General features: G+C 38.2%; 1 protein-coding gene across 1 annotated transcript in view; it reads right to left on the minus strand.

The window, feature by feature from the left end:
• The window catches only part of MTHFD1L (methylenetetrahydrofolate dehydrogenase (NADP+ dependent) 1 like), a 138,521-nt gene that overhangs the window by 28,476 nt on the left and 87,950 nt on the right, over window positions 1–22,095 (minus strand). The window contains exons 25-26 of the mRNA XM_042862275.1: window positions 15,158–15,265; window positions 13,419–13,571 (exon numbers count right to left, since the gene is read on the minus strand). Coding sequence (XP_042718209.1) covers window positions 13,419–13,571; window positions 15,158–15,265 — 261 coding nt within the window. The remainder of the gene's footprint in view (window positions 1–13,418; window positions 13,572–15,157; window positions 15,266–22,095) is intronic.

Consider the following 22,095-nt stretch of genomic DNA (forward strand, 5'->3'; position numbering starts at 1 on the left):
CACGGTGACCCTAATGCAAAAGGATGTAACACTTCATAGCCTGGAAATAAAGCATGGCTTTGAGTGACACAGAGTTGAGGCCAGCAAACCTCTTCTGTAAGAGTGCACAGGCACAGGAAAGGGGGTAACCGCACACACGCTTTTAGGGTAAGAGTAATCCTGCAGTTGTGTACAGACACTGTAGGCACAGGGGGACACCTACAGACTTTTAGTGACCACAGGACAATCTACTGGCTTGCTCATTTTGACCACAAAGAAAAGCATTGCACTTGGATGCATCTCTTGTCAGTCCAGAAGAGATCCCCATAAGAGTACATACAAGTTTTTCTACTTTTATTACTAATTTTTTTTTTTAATATACTACTTCCTTTTGGCTGGATCCCCAAAGTTGTAAGTTACACATTCTATTTTTAATACATGCCATAATCTGGTTTTCCATTTTCTGTCCATAAAATGTGAGGTTTTATGGTGCCAACGTTGCTATATTTCCTCCAACACCTTTAAATAAATAAGACACCCCTACATTGCAAGTTATTCTTGTGTATATCCTGAGTGAAAAAGCAAAACTGTTTCCACTTAAGAGAAAAGAAAGCATTCGCTGATTTCTGTGTGAGCATGATAGGATTTTTTCTGCCCTTTGCCAACTTTTCTGCTTCTAAAGCTGAACACATTACATTCTTTACATGAAATGTATCAACATTAAGACTGTCTCCAGCAGCCAAAACAGTTCCAAGGGAAAAAAAAAAAAAAAAAAAAGGATAAAAGAAAAAAGTGACAAACTTTTCTCCGCTAACGTGAAGAGCCGATGGTCATCTATGGGATTATAACAATTTGTTGTATCGTGCAATGTAATTGAATGCAACTAAGGCAAACAACACATGGCTTAAAGCAATAGTTAAATAAACACATACATTTTAACAGGATATAAGCAACAGAATTATGTTGGCTTCTTTTTTTTTTAATTTTTTTAATACAACAGTAGAAATATGCCTTTTTCAGTTTTAGTGACATTTACCACGAACACCTGATGATTCTACTAAAAGTATCCTTCTAGTAACAAATTCATTCCTGCAATTCACATCTCCCTGTACTTGCAAGGAAATTCTTACATCAAATGATGGCAGCTCCATTCACTGCACTCCGCCCCCAGTAATAACATTACAAATTAAGTCAAACTTTCAAAATGATGAGCAAAAAGCTGTTCTTTAAGCATAAATATATATTCTTCAGCAATTTCATTAAGAAAGAGATCCCATTCAAAATGGTGGTTAGTGGCAAAGCTGAGTAGGAACTGAACTGAACAGCATATACGTTTCCTCTGCATCACTTACACAGCACATACAAGAGCCTAAACACCCTATCACAGAGCTGGATTTATGTGGACAGTTACAAAGCTGTAAGAAGACAGAAGAGCAGCAGCAGTGTGAAAGCACTGCTCTCAACAGGCACTTGTTCTGCAAGGCAGCAACACTTCTGAAAACAGAAACTGGACCTGAGCCAAAAGCATGAGCTGTGTGGTGAGGAAATACTGTGGGACACCCTTTGGAGTAAGCACCTGCTGTACAAAGCCCAGGGCTGCTCGCAAGGGAACACCGCTGTGACCAGGGAAACACCAGACTCATAAACATGTAAATGCAAGATACCCAACTCCACCAGCATTTTTTTCCAACATAGTAACCATAGGCCTCTGTATTTCAACTTATTTTCTGGATCAGAGAGAGGTAAAAGTCACAGCTCCAGATTCATGTGTTGTACAGCTTCCTTGACAAAAACCCAGATTAACACTTCATCACTGAGCACTGGAAGTTTTGGACAGTGGTGCAAATGCAGTAACTTCTGAGTAGCAAGAGACAAGTATTGCAAATGGTACAGAGGAACCACAACCCAGCAAAACCACCTAGGGGATGTTTACTACTACCACTTTTTCAGTGTGAGTGCATTTGCCACACTGTGATGCACATGATATGCCATAAAAAGCAGGAAAGACTATTTTCTTACACAGTCTTCTCAGTGTTTCTTAAGAAGTCTAATTAAGACAACTAAGGGCCAAATCAGTACTTCTGCAAAGTACATTAGAGGTTTTAATGTGAGCACAGCACAGACTTCCCTGGGCACAGCTCTCCAGAAGCAACCTGGCACTGGCAGCGGGCTGAAAACAAGGAGCCAAGAAGGAACTTTGTATGGTCTTAAATTTCATGTGGGTTTGTGGGAAGATTAATGAAGAGTAAAATGATGGTAGGAGATTTTACTTATCTAAGTAAGGCTTTAAAAATACTAGAAAAAAGTACGACAGGTTTCTACAGGTGACAAACTGTCACAATTCTTCTGTCTTCTAGTGATTTGTTTTATTAAGTGAGCCAGGAACAAAACCAGATTGCCTCAGCATTAGAGTTTACTGATGATTTACTAAATGGCAAACACATTACCTGCATTCCTCTGCTGCTCTCATTCATGGTACACTTGATTACAACCAAGAGGTTATCTCAAAGTAAACCTAATATCCAGTATTACAGGGTGCCAGCATGCTAGGTGCCTTGCTAAATACATTCCCCTCACATGCATCAGAGTTTCTTTCTGATCGACAGAGACTCACTGCTCCTTTGTAGACCACTTTAAATTATAAAATCAGAATTATAAAACAAAAATCTGAAAACGAACATAAATTCTATCTTTGTAACTATCACAAGTCTGTGTATATTTAATAGTTGATGTGTTGGTCAATAAATAGTGATTGAAACTGAGCATATTTATGTTATTTTGCATATCTGTTGAAACAAGAATCAGCTGCTTTAGACCCTATCATTTTTGTATAATCTCTGATAAAGCTGCATGTTCTCCAAAAATTAAGTCTGTTAATATGAAGAATAGCTCTCGATAAATTAAGGGCAGCTGTGCAGAAAAGGAAACCATGGCCTGATTACCTACTTCTCACTAATTTTCCCGAAACTGGGTCCTCTAAGGTTAGCCTCAAATCTTCTGAGCATTGCTAAGCTTTAAGTAGGACAATACATGTAGATCCCTAGCATTTTTAAAACATTTTCTTCCCAGCTGCAACATTCCTATGTATGATTGACTGGCTCATTCTGAAGTTCTTCATGTCATTACCTTTTCTTATTAAGCCTGAAGTCTAGTTCATTATGCTGTCTAAAGAAACACGGTTATCAAAGAAAAATGCTGTGGTCAGGCAATACAGCCTAAAATATCACACAGTTATAGGATATATAAATTATAAGATATTTTATCTTCACAGAATGTTGAGTCCCTGAAGAGAAACCATTTAGCCTACAAGTACCCCCAAATTTTGACATTACCGAAAAAATATATATATATATAAATGAAAAACGTGAAACCAGTTAAAGACCATGTCTGCATTTATATTAAGCTTTTTTACACGACTTCAAGCAAAAACCAAACATCCAGCTTCCAGGCATTAAAGCATAAAGAATCAAACACTGGTGCAGCAAATATGGAATTCTAGTCCACTTAATAGTTACAGAGAGATGAGAATAAAATTTTCCAAAAGACTTCAGTTTTCCTATAGAAATGAACACCTGAACATCTTGTGCTGTTTCCCATTCTCATTTCCTGTGGCCATCACAGAATGCCCCACCATCCAGCACACCACAGTCCTTCAGTCACCTTTAGACCTTCAGTCACAGTGAAAGGATAGGTCTTTCTTACATGCCCTTGGGCCTTACATCTCTCCAGGGACACAGCCCCCGCACAGCAACAAAGAAATATTTGTATTTAAGAGACATGGTATTTAAGAGACCCAGGGACCTGATCTAGTGATTTAGGTGATGGATGGACTTGATGACCCTATGGTTCTTCTACAACCTGAAATGACCCAGTGATTCTATGAAAATATGGCTTTGTTTCTGTGTCAGCCTGATCCTTTCCATGCTGAGGTTCCTGTACCTGTTGTTGAGTTATGAAAACTAAATAATGTTTCCTCTGTGACAAAAATATAGTGCACTGTGCACTACAAACAGTACTCAAGACATTTTGCTTGAGTTATTTCATACTGATACGTTTTTTTATGTAATGCAGTAACTGAACAGTGAGGAGAGACTAGGTCATTTCTTGCCTTATCTTTCTAATCATTAGCTCAGATCCAATCATATTTCTTCTTCACAGGCTCATGAAAAGCTCTGTTTCTTACATCTTCAGGCCAAGAAATACCATTCCTTGCTTTTTCATTGTCAAAGAGAAGGAAGCAGAGAAGGGAATTTTCTCTTAGCTATATGGAATAGGCATTGTATCAGAGAGGCTTAATCTTGATGTGAAACTGAATATAATCTTACCTCTGAAAATGTGAGGAGAAAACAATAGGGAGAAAAGAAGGGGAAAAGTGTTTACACTATGGAGAAAAGAGTGCAAGAGAGGAAAGTCACCATTCTGGACCAGCTGAGTGTTTATATCAGGTTTTACTGTCAGATACAGGAAACAGTGACAACTACTGAAGTATTATTTCTGTTGGGGAATTTTCTCAGGTGCAGAAGAATATGAGCCTTATTATTTCTTTCCTTCTGTTCAGAAAAAAAAAAAAACAAACCACAACAAAACAACTTCTTGACAAGTTATGTTCACCAATGTGTCATCCAAGCTAAGAAATGTAGACGGGAAAAGACAGATGACCATTACAGAGCAGCATCAAGTAGTTTCTCCAAATAGTAAGAATGCTGCATCTACAGAAGCCCTTGGGTCACAGCTGTAACATGCCAGGAATACTTGTTTTAATGGACTTCTCTGCCTGGTAAACAACTCTTGTTCTATAAGCTTCAAGCCCAGCATCAAGGTGGTTTTATGCAATCTTATCCTCATTTACAGTTAAAACATAATGATTCATTCATGACATTTCACAGCATCAGGAAGCAAAGAAAGATTAGTCTTTTCAAAGCAAAGCTATCATTGCTTATCAAAAGTGAAATACAGCATGCCAACATTTGTCCTTCCATTTTTCACAAGAGGACACATGAGGAACTCATCAGGAAATGTTACTTCTGAGTGGATGGATGGAGTAACAGCACATAAATTTTTTTCAGTGTTGTCCACAGAACACAGGTCAGTCTGCTTTGATGGAAATGCACCAGACTGGTCCTTCATATTTGTAGATGTAAGCATCTCACAATTTTGCAGGCCAGTAAAACAGTGAATTTTATTCACTGATTTGTCAAGGGACCTTAGTGTTTGCTTCACTGAATTTCCTATTTTAAAATCTCTGTCAAAATTTTCCTTGTCTTGCAAACTGTTAACATGAAGTGATTTAATAAAAATGTTGAACACTATAACTTCTATAAAGCCTGTGTCACAAAGTAATATATTAGAGAAGCTTCATTTCTGATTTCCCAATAAATGCTATTTTTGTGAAGCATGTGCAGGATAAATTTATTTGAAAAGAAAAGAATTCAGAAAATTCTCTTCTTTCCCCATAAAAGCTATTTTTAGCTAGTAATAAATTTATATCCTCCTATGTAAAAGCATAACCTATTTTTAACCTCACTTTTTCATGTAAAGTTTATGAATAAAATAGTTTAAAACAGGAAATCAGATACCATTTCCTGTTTTAACAAGGATAATCCCTTGACCAGTAGGCACAAATATTCAGTCCTCTTTATTGTTAATTAGTGCACTCTTCATCCTATATTTCACAACGTAATGAAAGAAAGCAAGTTGCTGGTAATATTATTAAGTTCAAACCATCTTTCACCTTATTTATCCAGAACTCAATAAAACTGTTCAGCCACAGACTTGCAGCTTCCAGCAAGGTTCCTGTTATTAGTCTTAAATCACTTTCAGAGTTGCAATAACAGTAAGTTGCCAAACTCAATACACATCTATCTACATCTGCTCAATAATTTGTCTTACTGAGCAGTTTGGAAGAATTTCAGTTATTTAACTGAAGCTTTAAAGTTTTTTTTTGCTACTTACCACAGAATCAATAATTTCTACATCTACAAATTACCATTTGAAGAATGTATCTGGAAGAATGCTAATGGGCTAATGTGTTCTTTCTTTAAGTGAGCATAAGACGGCCTCTGAGAAAAGTGCATGTATGCAAAGAAGTTTAAAAAGGTGACTATTGTTTCCCTTGTGAATGGCTGAATCTTAAGTTTTCTAACCTTAACCATGAGGCATCTTTTCAGAAATGTATTTATTCAACTGAAGAAAACTATCAGGCCAAAAAAACCAAAAATAGGGAGTATGAAACATCATTTCACTTCATCCTGATATGGAGGAACAGCAGTAAGCTGGAAGTGACAAAGTATTGCTTCTGCTACCAAGTTGAACAAAAGACAGGCAACAGGGACACTGAGCAGCAGTCACCAGCCCTAAGGACTCAGTGACCCCAAGTCAGGCAGCACTAGCCACTTCAAGCATTGAAAATATCATGAACGGGAGAAGCATATACCTGGTTGCCCTCTCCAATGCTCCAATATTACATCTTCTTCATAGGAAGCATAATTAGAATATTAACCCTTAATGCTGCTGTTCCAAGATGTTCCATAAACTGGTTTTCGAGCTCCCCACATTTGGTCTGAATGTATAAGCATAATGCATCTAAATGGATGCGTGTAAGGTTGATTAATTGAACAGTCAGGGTGGGCAGGCAGGACTGCAGCATCATGGAAAAGCTGCCATGAGCTGTGTGGTTTGGTCACCTGCTTTCTGCTCTGCCATGGTGAACAACCAGTAAGGCTCAAACAAAACACTCAAACTCCCTTAAGTCTAGTTTTACAACACTACATTCCTATTTCACCTGTGAAGTCATGTGCAAAATTGAAGGGCAGTGGTCTAAAGTTTCTGCCACTTTCTATCCAAATTGCACTTCCCAGTGTCAACAGGGAAGTACAACTAATAGCAAGCCCCATCAAATAAGCTAAGGTACAACAATCAAGGCAGCTTTATCTCCATATGGTGCCTCATTCACAGTTTTTTTTTTCCTTTCTTAAATGATGAAGTTTTGTTCATCCTCTCTTGGGGTCATAGACTGTAAAAGAGAAAAGGCAATGAAAGAGACAGAAAAAATGACCATGCTCATAGTTAGGTCTTACTAGAACAAACAGAAAGATCTTGATGATTCCCAGTCTCTGGTGGCCTTGAATAAAGTATGTTTTAAAAGAAATGCCCCTTCAGCTGCAGGCATGGTACAGGTGATTCTAATTTTATTTGCCTACACTAATGCTATCTACAGCCATAAGACAGCTGCACTGAGTTCATTACATACTACTTCACAAGTCCAATGAGGGCAAGACATTAACAACCACACTGAAGAAAACTGTTTCAGAGTATAATGAGTAGTCTTTGCTCCAGCTTCACTTAAACTTGTCCACACTAGCCAGGCACTCCCCTTGATCAAGTAATCCATACCGCTGATGTGTCAATTCAGCTAATCTTAACTGAAAACAACTGCTACAATGCTTCAGATCTACACACATCAGTTTAACAAATGTCTGTTCAGCAGCTTTGACCTGCCATACCTTTCACTGAACAGCACAGCAGAGCCTTTCACATGCAAAGCCAACTAGGTAAAATTATAACATAAGAGATGTGAGGCTGTGGAGAAAAAAAAATTCAATGTCAGGTCTTCTGAATTCAGGGTATCACTTACTGACTGAAATGTGAAAAGTGAAAGTCATTTTTTGTGCATGCAAATAAGTGTTTCTTTTAAGATGCCTGTTCAGATGAATGAGTTTAGGTTCACAGAAACACATGTTTATCACTTAAGTCTAAAAGCCTGAACACATAATTGCAGGGATGTATTTAATAAAAATAACTCTGGAAAAGAGAACGTAGGAAATGTCACTGATACAAGGAATACATATAGCTCACCTTTGTTATTAAAAGGCTAATTTTCAAGTGTCTACAGCCAAGTCTAAATATTTGCATAGTAAAATTATTCTCAGACATTGCTTAAAATAATGTAAGACTGGAAAACGTATACAGATACTGGATATAGAAAACTACTTTTACATTTGCCATACTGAAATTGTTTGTAAATTAGGTTATACTGAGAAAAATCTGATCTACTCTAAACGTTAAGCAGCTTGCCAAACAATATACGTATTTTATTCTGTGATACATTGCTTAATGGTTTCATCCCATCCCAAAACAGCAAGCCTTCCTCCAACCACTCAGTTTGCTGAAATAATGCATCTCACTACTTCTTTTTTCTACTCAATTGAAAACAAAGTAAAACCAGTTCTGCTAACTTTACAAATGCTGTCCCTTGAGAAATCTAAGGCTAGTGTGAAGGAAGCTGTAATCAAGACGCAATGAATTGTGCCAGTAGGACCTGCAATGGGACCTGCTCTTTCATCCAGAAAAGGTAATACATTGTACTGCATTATAATGTAGGTTAAATAGTGCTTACTGCCAAACACAAAGCACAATCAAGAGAGATTTGAATTACCTGGAATTTAAGTGCCGTGCCATTCAAAAGACATGGAGAGGATGATATATTTTTCAAGCCACTCTTTTCTTCTCCCATTTAAAAAAAAAGTATAAATCCCAAGTCATAGGTAAAGCATGTTCTGCTCTCTCTTACACCCATCAATTACTCCCACAACTTCTTCCTGGACAGATCTTAGATCATGCCATTGTTTCAGCTAACAATTTTGGAACATTTTCAAGTCTTTCTTACTATTGTGACTTCAGTGCCCTCTCCCAGTTCTCCATGCATATCCTGGATGTATCTTCAAATAATTCCCCAGATATCTCCTCCCAATGATACAACTCTCAATTCAACTTCTTTCTCTTTCTAGCCAAACCCACAATTCTAATCCTCTCCCCAGTTTTCTATTTTCATCTTCTCACCACAAAGGGACACAATCATCCTTGACTCTTAACTGTATCTTGGTCCACACACCTGGGATGTTCCCATGTAGCCCTTTTTATTATAGTCTACAGACTTTACCTTGTCACATCATGCAATCTGCCAAGGAACATGGATGATTTGCTGGTGCTACACCACCCATTTCTTAGCCCCTGGGTTTTAAACACACTGAACTAAAGTTGACTGTTCTCACCTCATCCTCTTGCCAATTATCTTAACTGTGTTCTGACCTCCTATCCCATCAATTATACCTTGAATAATCTATCAGATTTCCTATGAATGCAGCATCATACAGCATTTCCATGTATGCCCACCTTTAGAATGTTGTGTGCAGTGAAATCCAGAAAGCCTTTCTTCCTCCTCTTCAGAAGGAGTTACACCTACCATAATAAATACTATATAATCTAATAGGAGAGCAGATAGGCTTTTCTAAGGGTTTTTCAGTTGAGAACTGCGCAATTTCACTCCTGAGTTTAGCAGAAAACAAAAGCTATAAAGTTACATTTTTTTCCCACACTTGTTGCAGTTACCTCAAAACCAGTATACAAAACCTATGAGCTGCTAGTATATTTTCAAATAGCTATTTGGCACTGTGAAGCTATTAACCACTATGAAAGAAGAAACTAATTTAGCAGGAAACAGTATCTTCCTTCCCAAAGTTTCAAAACAGATTTACTTTCATATGTTTCTTCCCCTTTGGAATATTCAGGTAATATTTTAGCAGGACAGAAGGGAAGCTTTTCTTCTAAGACGAGCTTAATTTCTAGCACATCACATGGAAGAGAACAACGGAAATACAGCTCAGTGTGAGAAAGCACCGAAGTGCAATAGCTTTTTGGGTGGGGGTGGGGAGAAACACGCATACTACTAAAATCTAGTAATACTCCACCCAAGCATTGCTAGTGAATGACCTCACTTGTTTCCTACATATACTCCAGCAGCCTTCCTGCCATCACTCTGTTGAGCCAAGCAATGATGTCAACAGTCCACCTGTGAGAGTGTTGTAGCCCTCTGGGTCAGGGTCACAGAGAACTCAGAGAAAAGCTCTGCCAGTGTTAATTACATGAACCTCTTGTTTCACTGCTGATTTCCTCTGATAAGGCTCAGCTCACTTTTCCTGGAAAGACAACTATGCTGGAAGGGAACCACAGCCAAGTATTACTCAAAACAAATATTACATAGAGAATATGAAGATAACACATTATTTAGTTTTAAATATATATATAGGTCTAATAGTGCTGAGATATATACATAAATGTATGTGTACTAACAACAAGGCTAAACTACAAATGCTAGTTACTGCAGATAGCTTCTAATCTTTCAGCAGTACTTCTCTCTTCCATTTGTAATGCTCTTCCCAGTTAAAATGAAGCAGAATTCTAACCTTCTTTACCACTGGTAAGTTCTGCCAAGTTAGAGATAAGTTTGTCCAGTAAATAATACACTTTGAGAATGGAGTTTGACATTTAATTAGTGGATCTCTTGCCCTTCAGTTAATTCTAGAGAAAGAATTGTACCATAAAAGTGCTAGGAACACATTCAGACTTGTTCATACATTCAGATTTGTAGCAACTCTAATAGTTTCAAGAAATGTTCTGTTCCACATTCTTGACCATTAACAATATTTTCCAAACAATGAACCATTAGTGCATATTTAGATCTTTATACATTATCTTGCTCTATAAACTCTCCTAAAATACAAAACACTAAAAGTATATTACCTTCTTCATTCCTGCTGCAGGAAAAGTTACATGGCTATTCTATGTTCCACTGAATTCAAAGTAACTAACTAGAACACATTATTAAAAATCCCCTCAAGTAGGAAATTCTGTATCTATTTATCTATCTATCTACAGTGTTTTTCTTAAGAACCATAGTTTTGGTTCTGGGTGATGAATTAAAAACAAGAGGCATCACTTAAAATTATTTTGTCTATAGTGGTGTCTTATGGACAATTCCAGTGGATTTATGAGGCTGAACTGCAGCTAGTTTATGTTGAGGAGGGCAACATGACTCATTCAGAAAGTTCAGCCCAAGAACATTTCACTCTGACATCCTACAGAATAGCTCCCTTATGGATTTCAAGCAGTTGCTGCTCATTCTTCACATACACTCCTCACAACTTTATGACACACAATTTCCAGTGCAAATTTGAATCCAGGCCATGAAGAAGATACAAGAACTTCTGACAAATTGCATTCTCTTACCAGTAATTGGAGTTTGGTCTTACACTACTTAAACACACAGCTGTGCAGTGCTTCTGGTGGATGTACATCATGTAGCCACACAGAAGGAAAGCACATCCCTATGACCAGTGAGCTAAAGTGACACAGTTTCCTGAACTCCAGGAACTCTTCTGGTCAGAAAGTACTTCCTTCCTTGTTTCAAACACTTGATTGTTTCAGAGGGAATTCAAAACAATAGATTAGAAACTTTCAGCCTTTGCTAAGTGTACTGCTAGGCAAGGAAATAAGGCCATGCTCTGGGAAGATGAGATAACATTGGGAGAGGACTCTCTTCCGGAAATGCAATAGCTCTTGCATCCCTTCTCTAGCACCATCACATGAATCAGCTACATATAAGTAATAATTCCTGCTATGAGATGTCAGATGCAGTTCAACTATTGTTTGAAAGAAGATGTGCATGGTTAGCAAAAGGCATGAGCTAACACAGCAGTAATTTCTCAGCTATTTGATAAGCCATGTCAGGGAACAAAACACTAAGAGTTTCTTAATCTGAGCCTGTACTTTTAATGAATAATTAGGAAGAAAGTATGACAATTTCCTCTTTTTAGTAATTCATTGAATGAATTCATTCATTCTCCTAAAAAGGAGAAAGAAGGTGTTGTTATTTCTGCAGTTACAAACCAATACACTTCCCACTATAACTTAGTTACACAGAACAAGCAGACATGTTCATAATGTCTTGGGCTCATCAGATCCCACAGGAACACAATTTTTCTTTTGTCGCACTTTTTCCTGACACGATTCCTTTCATCTAACTATGTTAGAGATGAAGGATTTAATATTTAGAATATATTCTTAACTTCCTCTTATAAAAAATCTCCCCATCTAGTTGACTAAGGGAAGCCAGTAGATGATAATTTTTTTGATTTTAGCTAACTTTTCAATACTGTCTCTCAAAGTATCCTTCTGGACAAAACATCCAGTATTCAATTAGACAAATACATAATACAATGAGTGATCAACTGGCTGGCAGGTTGGGCTCAAATTGTAAATGGGACTACATCAGTTTGGTGGCCAGTCACCAGTGGAGTTCTGAAAGGCTCTGTTTTAGGGCCAGTTCTCTTCAATGATTATACAAATATGTAAATCATCTGGACACAGGAGTTGAATACATACTAAGTAAGTTTGTGGATGACGCTGAATTAGGAGGAGTTGTTGACTCCTTTGAGGGTAGAAAGGCTTGCAGATATACCCTGATAAAATTAGAGGGCCAGCAATCACCAACCACATGACATTTAAAAATAGCAAGTGCTGGATTCTGCACTGGGGTTGGGGCAATCCTGGATCTGTATCAACAGACTGAGGGATGAGGGACTGGAGAGCAGCCCCATGAAAAGGGATTTGGGGGTTCTGGTTGAACATATGCCAGTGGAGTGCTTTGGCAGCCAAAAGGGCCAAGTGTAACCAGGCGTACATCAGGCCCAGCATTGCCACTGGCTGAAGGAAGTGGCTGCACTCCTCTGCTCTGTGTGGCCTCATCTCAAGCACTGGGTGTGGGTTTGGGTGCAGGTTTGGGTGCCACAATGTAAGAAGGATATAAAGCTATTAGAGAGCATCCAAAGAAGAGGCACAAAGACTACAAAGGGTCTATAGGGCTGTTGTAGACATAAGAGGAGTGGCTGATGTTCCCTAGTTTGTTTGGTCCAGAGCAGAGGAGCTGAGGGGACAGCTACAGCTCCTCACAGAGGGAAGCAGAAAGGCAGTGCTGAGCTCTGCTCTATAGTGACAGCAATAGGGCCTGAGGGAACAGCATGGAGCTGTGCTAGGGGATGGTCAGGTTGGGTTAGGGAAAGGGTCTTCACCACAGGACAGTGGGCATGGAACAGGCTACCCAGTGTAGTAGGCACGGTCCCAAGTGCCAGAGTTTAAGGAGTGTTTGGTCGTTGCTCTCAGACATAGGGTTTGATTTTGGGTGGTCCCATGTGGAGCCATGGCTTGACTCAATGATCCTTATGCACCCCTTCCAACACAGAATCACAGAATGCCCCAAGATCACATAACTACTATTATTTACAAGCTACAATTTGAATAACAAAAGGAAACAGTCATGCAATTGTACTTTTTTCAAGATGAGGGTGCTTAAGTATCTCAGACTCAAAAACATAAGAAACAGCAACAATTCTCTCACATCCTGTAGCCAGAGCTTTTATATATTATACTTTCCTAAATCTCTTTTTCTATCAACATAGAGCTACACAACATCAAGGAATAAAATAATTATTTAAAAAATGATAACTCATCTGGTTCTACACATTTTTTTTAGCGACAAAGTAGTACTTCCATATCAAGCTAGATCAAAAGAAGAGGAGTGATCAAGTTGAATGCTCTATACTCACCGTTCCTACCAGGGGGTAGATGAACCCAGCTCCAATACTGGCTCTCACATCGCTAATCGGTAAAATGAAATCAGTGGGAACACCCTTCCTCTCTGGTTGATGGGAGAGGGATAGGTGAGTTTTTGCCATGCATATGGGAAGTTTTCCAAATCCCTAGCAAAAATGGAATGAAAATAAAAGATTACAGTAACACAGAATACATTTTCACTTTGTCATCAAATTTCTATAAAACCTAAAATCCACGTATCAACAACTAACCTCAGTTCCTTAACAGCTAATATTTCAGAAATTGACAGAATATTGCGTTTTATGTTATTCTCTCTCAGTTCAGGCCCAAAGTTCTCTCCAAAGAGAGTTGCCTGTAGTTATACCCAGCTTCTCATGTGAATTCTCACTCTAGAATTAGGTGCAAAGTGTTGCCAATAGAATAGCTAGAGTGTGCTATTTTCTGAAAGAGTGGTCAAGCACTTCTCTCTGGAATCTAGTGACCTAATTAAATACCTAGATGAAATGGGAATTCATAGCCCCAGAGCCTCTAAGGGAGTCTTCTCAAGGGTAAAAATAAAAAGCTTGTGATACTTTACTTTGCTTTTTAAAAGCACAAAGTGTGTGAGGCGATGGTAGCCACTTTACTTACGAAAATGTAATAGTTAGCCGAAAAATGGGAGAAAACATCAGGGAGCTCCCCTAACACTGTTTGTCTCCAAGATTATTGATTAACCTTGAGCATGGCACATTCCACTCTTCTCTTTACGCCTTGACAAACAAGGATGCAATTCACAGGGCCAGGAGAGGCAGTACTACACTCAGCAGCTCATTGCTGACAGCAGTTCTTTAATGACACTGTGAAAGTATTTCCTGACACTACTAACATTTAGACTAAAAGCGGATTAGAGAATCTCAGTGGGAAAAGAGAAAGAAATAGGTTATTCTGCTCCAAGTAGACTAAGCAAGCTTCTTCTCCATCTAGAAAATGAAGTTAAATCTCAGGAGATTTGCATTATAGAGAAGATGGCTAAACTCTGCTTGTCTGGCCAAGTCGCTGAAGCATACTAAGGAATTTTTCCATGACACATCATCCATAGTTTCTATTTTCTAACAGAAAGACTCCAGCCATGTTTACTTCCAGAAGTCATTCTGTTTACAGAAATACATTCACCTCTCTACACCGTTTCAAAATAGAACACTCCTATGTTTTAGGAACAGTGATCTATTTTACTTTCTAATGTTTATAATCCCTTGAAAATAACATGAACAAAAGGAAAGCAAACAATTCCCAAAGTGTTGGGAGTGCTACTATTAAAATGCAAAGCTGTGCACCCTTTTTTGCAGGTACAAACGAACACTAATATGCTAGAATTGTGCAGATTCTCTAGCAACTACTTTTGCAAGTATGCAGTTGTCGCATTCAGAGAAATAACCGTAAATTACCGCTTTGCAAAGAGAGTGTAGGATTTCATCAACAACCCCAGATGAATTCCAACCATCACTCATATCTTACACAGATATGTATGGATGCTATAGGAAGATAGTTTTCAAGGTTGAAACTATTCAGTTCTGTTCCATTCAATCCAATCTAAACCAACTCACACATGCCTGCATAGTTAAGTATCATGGCTAAGCTCATGCCTTTTAATAAAGCTGATCTAAACATTCCAATCACAGAACATTTTACAACCCAAGGTCTCCTGAGCCTCATCCAGCAGGCACTTGATGGCATATTTTATTGATGCTCTTACCTGCCGGGTATAACGATCAATCTGTGACTGTGCAGCAGGAGATAACTCTATATCCTTCGCTCCATATACTTTCTGAGCAATGGTCTTAATTTTTTCAGCAATCGGAAGCTGCAGAAATAGGAAACAATATATGTAAGAACAGAATCCAAGAGAAACTAGTATCTTGTTTGCTGAGTGAGAAATTCCAATCTTTCATTTATATTCATCCTTTCTAAAATAGTCTTGATACCAAAGTAAAGGGTACTGGTGATTGGATATGATAATCACTTACAGGTACACAAATTAGAAACATTTCAGCTACTCCATCATTTTAGGAGCCATAAAATTTGTGCTTTACAGAGTTGGCAACAGGAGCTTATGCTCATGCTTGAAGAAGGAGAAGAAAACTACTGCTATGTAGTTTCAAGAATCCAGACTTAACCCACAGCACAGAAAAAAGGAAGCAAACTCCAGTGGGTTAGCAGGGATCACCAGACTGTTGTGACACAATCTGTATCACAATTATTTGTATCCCTAAAACCTACTCTAAACAAACCATCAGCTTCTTCTTCTTTTAATGTGAACGTGAAAGATGAAAGATGAACCACAGCTCTCTGTACTAGTTCAGCTACTTCAGTACCAACCACAAATGGGCAGAGACACATGCAGTACTCCAGGGGACACCACACCTGTAATTTGTAGACCAGCACATTTAAGTAACAATAGGTGAAGAAGAAATGCTAAACAAAGAGAGATAATTTGGGGCTGAAGACTTGATAATCTCAAGGAAGTAATACACAAAAGGCACCAGAATAAAAATGAAGTGTTTAATTTTATATCAGCACAGTCAAGAAATCGCTTTGTGAATAACAAACTAGCTAGTGCATTTATGGGAAGTTCCACAGTTAATCACATTTTTGCAATGCCTATCTAGAAGCAATGGCTATTCTGCAAAGATACATCATTTAAAGGGCCTTTATCAGGCTGATCTTTTTGTATTTCTGATTAAATTTTAGAAAAATGGAAATTTAAAAAATGTTTACATTAATAAAGAACTCCAGTAACAGTGACATCACAAACAATATGCTTGCCAGACTTTCAACCAGCTTAAATATAAGACTGCAAAAGGCTACTAAGGCTTAAATAAAATCCCTCCCTCATAAGAAATTTCAAAATGCAATTTTAAAGATGTGCCACACGACACCTTCTGAACATGCTGACCATATAATTATTGCACCTTAATTGGGTGGAATGATGTCACGTTCCCGACTTCAGGCTTTTTAAATGAATCCAAGTAGAGTAATAAAACCTAATGAGAACTGGAGATAACACATTATGAATACTCTGGATATAATTCCTGGCAGCATAAAGCTGAGTGAAATACCTCAGTGACATGGGTAGTCATCAAGAGACTAAACTTCCTTCAACGTAGTTAAGTATGCTCCTGACCACTGCAGTCTAGAATGCAGTGGGAGAAATACAAAACACATCTGTTAAACCTGCCATTTGGATGCTGTTTGCTGGCAAGGAAGAACTAACAGCAACAGCAAAAGTAAAGGCCAGAGGAATTCCCCTCCCTGTTGTCACTAGGTCAACATCAAAACTAACAGTTTTCCACGTAAATCTCAATAATTTCACTGAGATGGAGAGGTTCATTTAGATTCAATTTGCATTTGCCTCAAAATATTTCAAACTAATTTGACAGCAGTATAATTACTATGCCCTCCTTCCAGGAACCATAGCTGCAGTTGCCAAACAGACTGCAGCATGGTTCTGGCTAACATCACAACAGACTGCTTTAATGAAGGTGGTGGCACTCTGTCTCCCAGGATATGCTATCTATTTTGTATGATCAAGTCTGATCTGGACAGCAGGACTGTTTTCTACAGATTTTTTAATAAATAAGCATAATTTTGGATACTTTTCAGCATCCACACCTCAATTTTTGCAAATTTAAGCTAAAAAGAATCACCAGTTGGGAAACAGATGCAAGAATGTGAATGTCAAACAAAACTTCTTCTGCCACATGTTTTTGCAAGGAATGTACATACAAGAGGGTGAGGCATTGCACTTGATGTTATGAAAGAGTTTGAGCTTATTTAGCTTCACAACAATCACAGACGAGTCCTGGCTAAGCACAGGTCAGACAGAAATCAGTAGGGAGGCACAGCTGCTCTATACACATTAACACAGCCCATGCATGTGCACAGTGCTAAACACGCTTCCTTCCGAAGTCCCAGGAGTAGGCAGAGGAGTACACTACACTGTGCTAAGGATCCACCTGTTTCCTAGTATTTAGTGGGATTTTTAAGAGATTATCTATCTAGATTCACAAGCGTAAAAGCATTTTGAGCTAAAAAGTTTTCTGTATTTAGCAAGCAATATTGTTGGATAATTTCATTTAACTTAATGAAGTAGTTAAAGCCACGTGATAATTTATATGAGAAATAAAAATTCATTTCAGTTGAAATTCACATACTGGTATTTACTAGAAAAGAAGCCTTAGTAATTGACATGGCAGAAATCTGGATGTTTACAGGACATGCAAACAATTCTAGGTTGTTCTTATCTTATTTTTAAGGGTAAGTTTAGGGTTAGGTTTTCAACAATTGTTGATTAATCACAATTGAAGTACTTTCATTGATGGGAACAGAGATCCACCCTATGTAACAATGCTTCACAGTGCTAGCTCATGGAAAAGTTGTTTAGTTGAACTCAAAGGAGATAAAAAATAATTTAGTGTCTAAATCTTTAGGATACTTTAAGCAGCATTTCTGCTCCAACAGATACCAGACTAGTCATAACATACCTTGGCCAAATACCTGCCAGCAGAAGCCATGCATCTCAAGTATTTAGAAAAAAATATTCTTACTGCAAAAAGTCTTACTGTATCTCTCATGCATTTTTTCTGATTATTTTCTGCAATAGGCTAGGATATTCTTGAACTAGTTGTTCATTCAACAACTAGCTGTTCAGACAGATTGTGGAGTCGCCTTTTTTGGAGATCTTCAAAATTCATGTGGACTTGGTCCTGGGCAGCCTGTTCTAGATGCGGATGACCAAATGACCTTGAGAGGTCACTTCAAATCTCAACCATCTGCACCACTGTATCATCTGCACTGATGCAACTGTGGACCCTCAACCAAAAATCTCTATAAAAGAAGAATGAAAAGTCTGGCCTGGATGGTGCATGCAGAACTGCATCCTTAAAAACACCAACTTAGCTCTACAGCCCTTCTGCTGAATGGATGGTTACGATGGCAATGAAAGTGTCAAAAATACTAAACACAAGATTTAGGATCAGCAATAAAAGCTGTTCTTCTTTCATTTACTTTAAGGAAGGTTGTGAATATTTTGCAATGAAGCACATTTAAGCAGTGAAGAGGTGATAGCTAGACAACAATGAATTTAAAGAAAATTCGACTTTTATAGGTAGCAACTATATATTAACGTAAACAATGATAGAATTAGAGCACCTTCAGAGAATTCCTTTCAAATTCAGTTTTAGCTTCTCAGGAAAATGGCGGCATGAAATGCTCAAGGTAAATTTATACTGAATGTAAGAAGGTGCTACATGGTCACATCTGCTAACGGCTAAGTAGTTTTGATGTTGTTCTGAGAAGTAACTGATTATCCCAGCCCTGCTAAAGGCAATGTGTACTTCTGAAATCTCACACATAAAGAGTTTCCAAAGCCATATACTTCCTCTGAGGCAAGCACAATTATGTATGCTTGTTGAGGCTACCAAGCATCTATACCATAAATAGGATTATCTCTTTGTCTAAAGCTTAACAAGTGTTAGCTACAGCAAAGGTACACAAACTACTTTCACAAAAAACAGCCTCTATGTAGTGGTATAATTCATTATTTGATAGAATACAATCAAACTAAGAAATCAACAGTAATAAAGAGTGAAGCATGTCATTCTCAAGATTGAATTGACTATCAAAGATTAAATCACACCAGTTTCATCATCCAGCCATGCTGTTACTTCCAGGCCATTACAGGAAGAGATAAGTGAATTGGTGCTGTTTATTACATTACATTCTTTCTTCCAACATTATCTACAGCATACTTGCACCACAAGGTACCATAATAAAGCTTTCATTCCTGTTAGCCTTTTCTAACATTTCTTTCATTCTTCATCCCTTCTTTCAGCTATGGCAGCAGACTGAGAATTATCATTGTTCCACAAGAAGTTTGATGAGGATTTCCAAGGACATCAGACCATCTTGCACAGCCCCTCCTTGTTCCTTCCTCCCCCTGCTGCTCACACTCACTATTGTGCCAATACAGTCTAGACCACAGCACAACTGTTTTGTAGCTGCACATAGTAGAGAAAGCGATCCAGGAAAAAAATACACTGATCTTAATTCAATACACAGAGACACTTAACTATAAAGAGAAAACCAGTATAAAGCAGAGGTACAGAGATAGCTAAAATGCCATTGCTACGGAAAGAAATGCTCAATGTGTTTGAGAAAGATCACAGAAGTGTGCAGGTACCACAAGTGCATTGGAACAGGGATACTCTGCTAGGACTGTAACACCTGACATCAGTCCTGCTGCCATCAGTCAGTACCATGAAATGGTAAGGCCACAATAGGGACAAACAGGGACTATGCTTGGGATTCCCATCTTTTGCATCCTAATCTGGATATCTGACTTCAAGCTGTTTGGCTACTGGAGAAAGAAATTCATCTTTTCAACTCGCCATACACTAATCTCAGGGACTGCTAAAAAAAAAACCTCTGGTACTTCCTTCTTTCTGCATTAAACATTCCTTCTGACTCTTCCCCCACAAAATAGGGTTCAGCAGAAAATGGTCTCTCAAAAAACAAAGCCAACATCTGTAAGTCTGTAGTCAGTCTTCATTCTGCAAGGTCTCAGCAAAGCCTACAGCTACTCTGATAAGCAATGGTGTTATATCGCTTAAATTGAATACCTGTAGACAGTGCAGCGCTGTCTGAAAGAATCTCTTCACAGTCATACAATATAAATATTTAAAACAAATTTATTCCCTCAGAAAACCTGTGATTTGCTGAAAAACATGCATTTAAACATAGAATATATGAAAGCCACTGCCCTACCACTCACAATTTTGACATTGCATGCTTCAAGTTTTATGAAGATTGACTTTAGTCCTACTGCCTATAATACTGTCACTGTTTTACTTAAGAAGTCACCAACCTCTGGATTTATTGTTCCTGATCTGCGTGTGCTTTAGTAGAAATTCTTAAAATGGTTTAAAATTCAAGGCAGTGGCACTTGTTTTTATTTAAAATTTCAAATAATGCATTCCCTGAAAGCAATAATAAAGAATCACTGGTTGACTAAGTGAAATAGTATGCAGACATCCCTCATTCCTCTTCTTGGGAACACTGCCAAATGAAAACATATGATGGGAGTATGGCTGAAGGTGCTGTGTGGGGTGACAGAGTGCAGCACTAAAACAATAGCTGACTCTGCACATTCAAACTCCTACTTCTAGCTTTTCCCTTGGATAAAATAAAAACACATTTATTAAAGTATCTGTATATTCTGGTTCCAGAAGACCTGTGGCTGACAGAAAGATTCCCAAATCTCTAGTGCTCCTCTTCCTTTGTTGGCACAAGACAAGATTTTGTTTTTTAATTTGCAGAAAAGCATATTCAGTCAAGTTAAATGGTTTATGAATCAACACCTAAGCCTGTGGCCTCAGAGATTTATTTTCCAACTTTGAAATCCCAGCTGTGCCTAAGACAGTTTCTTTATACAAAGAATAGGAAAATAATACAAACAAACACAAAAGTGCAGTGTTGTCAAGAGCTTACACACACCAAAATGATAGAGTGAATCAAAGACAGCTTCCAATCTCAGAACAGTCAATTCAGTGGAAAAAAAAAAGTGTCCAGAGTCCACCACATTCTTTTTGATGGGAAATGAGAGGAGAGGCTGGTACAGCCCCATGAAATTCCTCTTTAATGTGGCTTTGTTGCTAAATAGCTCACTAGCAATGGGTTGGGGGAAATAGTGTAAGAAGTAGCATACCCTGGAATGCAGCACAGTCTACATTTCAAGATGAGAAATGATCTTCATCAGCTATTAGTGAAAGTTTCAGTGAGGAGCATATATAATTTTATTCATCCCCACTCTAGCAGTATTTAGGAACCTTCAGTTTTGTCCATTCAAGACAAAAGAACAGAAGGATGGATTAGATGATTAGATATCAGTAAAAGGAGAAGAAAATATTTCCCCCACCACTTAATTGCATTGGAATTAAAAAGGCAAGTATTTTGCAAATAGACAAACGCTCTGCTGTAGATCATTTCTCTGGAGCTCAGTGTCCTCAAACCAAAGGCCTTCAAGTCCTTCTTGACTCTGTCTTTCTTTTCAAACCACTGCCATTCTCAAGCATGCGCATCACAACTCATTATTGAAGCCTATTGGTGGTGCACAACTACTGCTGTCAGTTTCCTCTGTTTTGATGGTACATTTAAGTCGCCCGCAACTGATCCATCATCTCTAACAGCTGAAGCTACAACTGAAAGAAATGAGCCCACATCATTTTGCCACAGTGTGACAGAGACAGACAAAACCACAGCGCTGAAATGATCAAGATTTGCCTCTTATTGCTATGCTCCCAGAAGGGGAAGAGAAATATGAGTGCTGAAGCTGCTAACTGCTTCAGTTCCTCTCCCAGAAGTGCTACTAAGCCTCACGCCTCACATACGGACCCAAGATGACAGAGATCTCCTTTGTTCAGTAGACTGGCCAGGCCATTCAATGCGCTCAGCCAAAATATTTGTGTTATCAACTTCCAGAGATTGATCTTGTAATATTTTTATCTGATGATATAGAGGTTACTTCTAAAGTAACGTCTCCTATTTATTTCCATAGGAATTACAACAAAGAGCACAATGATAGTGTTCGATGGGCCAAATTCTCAGGTAGAAAACACTATTTTTCAACATAGTCAC

This window comes from Lagopus leucura, unplaced genomic scaffold (assembly GCF_019238085.1).
Source record: "Lagopus leucura isolate 7727_CA_CO unplaced genomic scaffold, USGS_WTPT01 Super-Scaffold_73, whole genome shotgun sequence".
NCBI classification, from domain to species: Eukaryota; Metazoa; Chordata; class Aves; order Galliformes; family Phasianidae; genus Lagopus; species Lagopus leucura.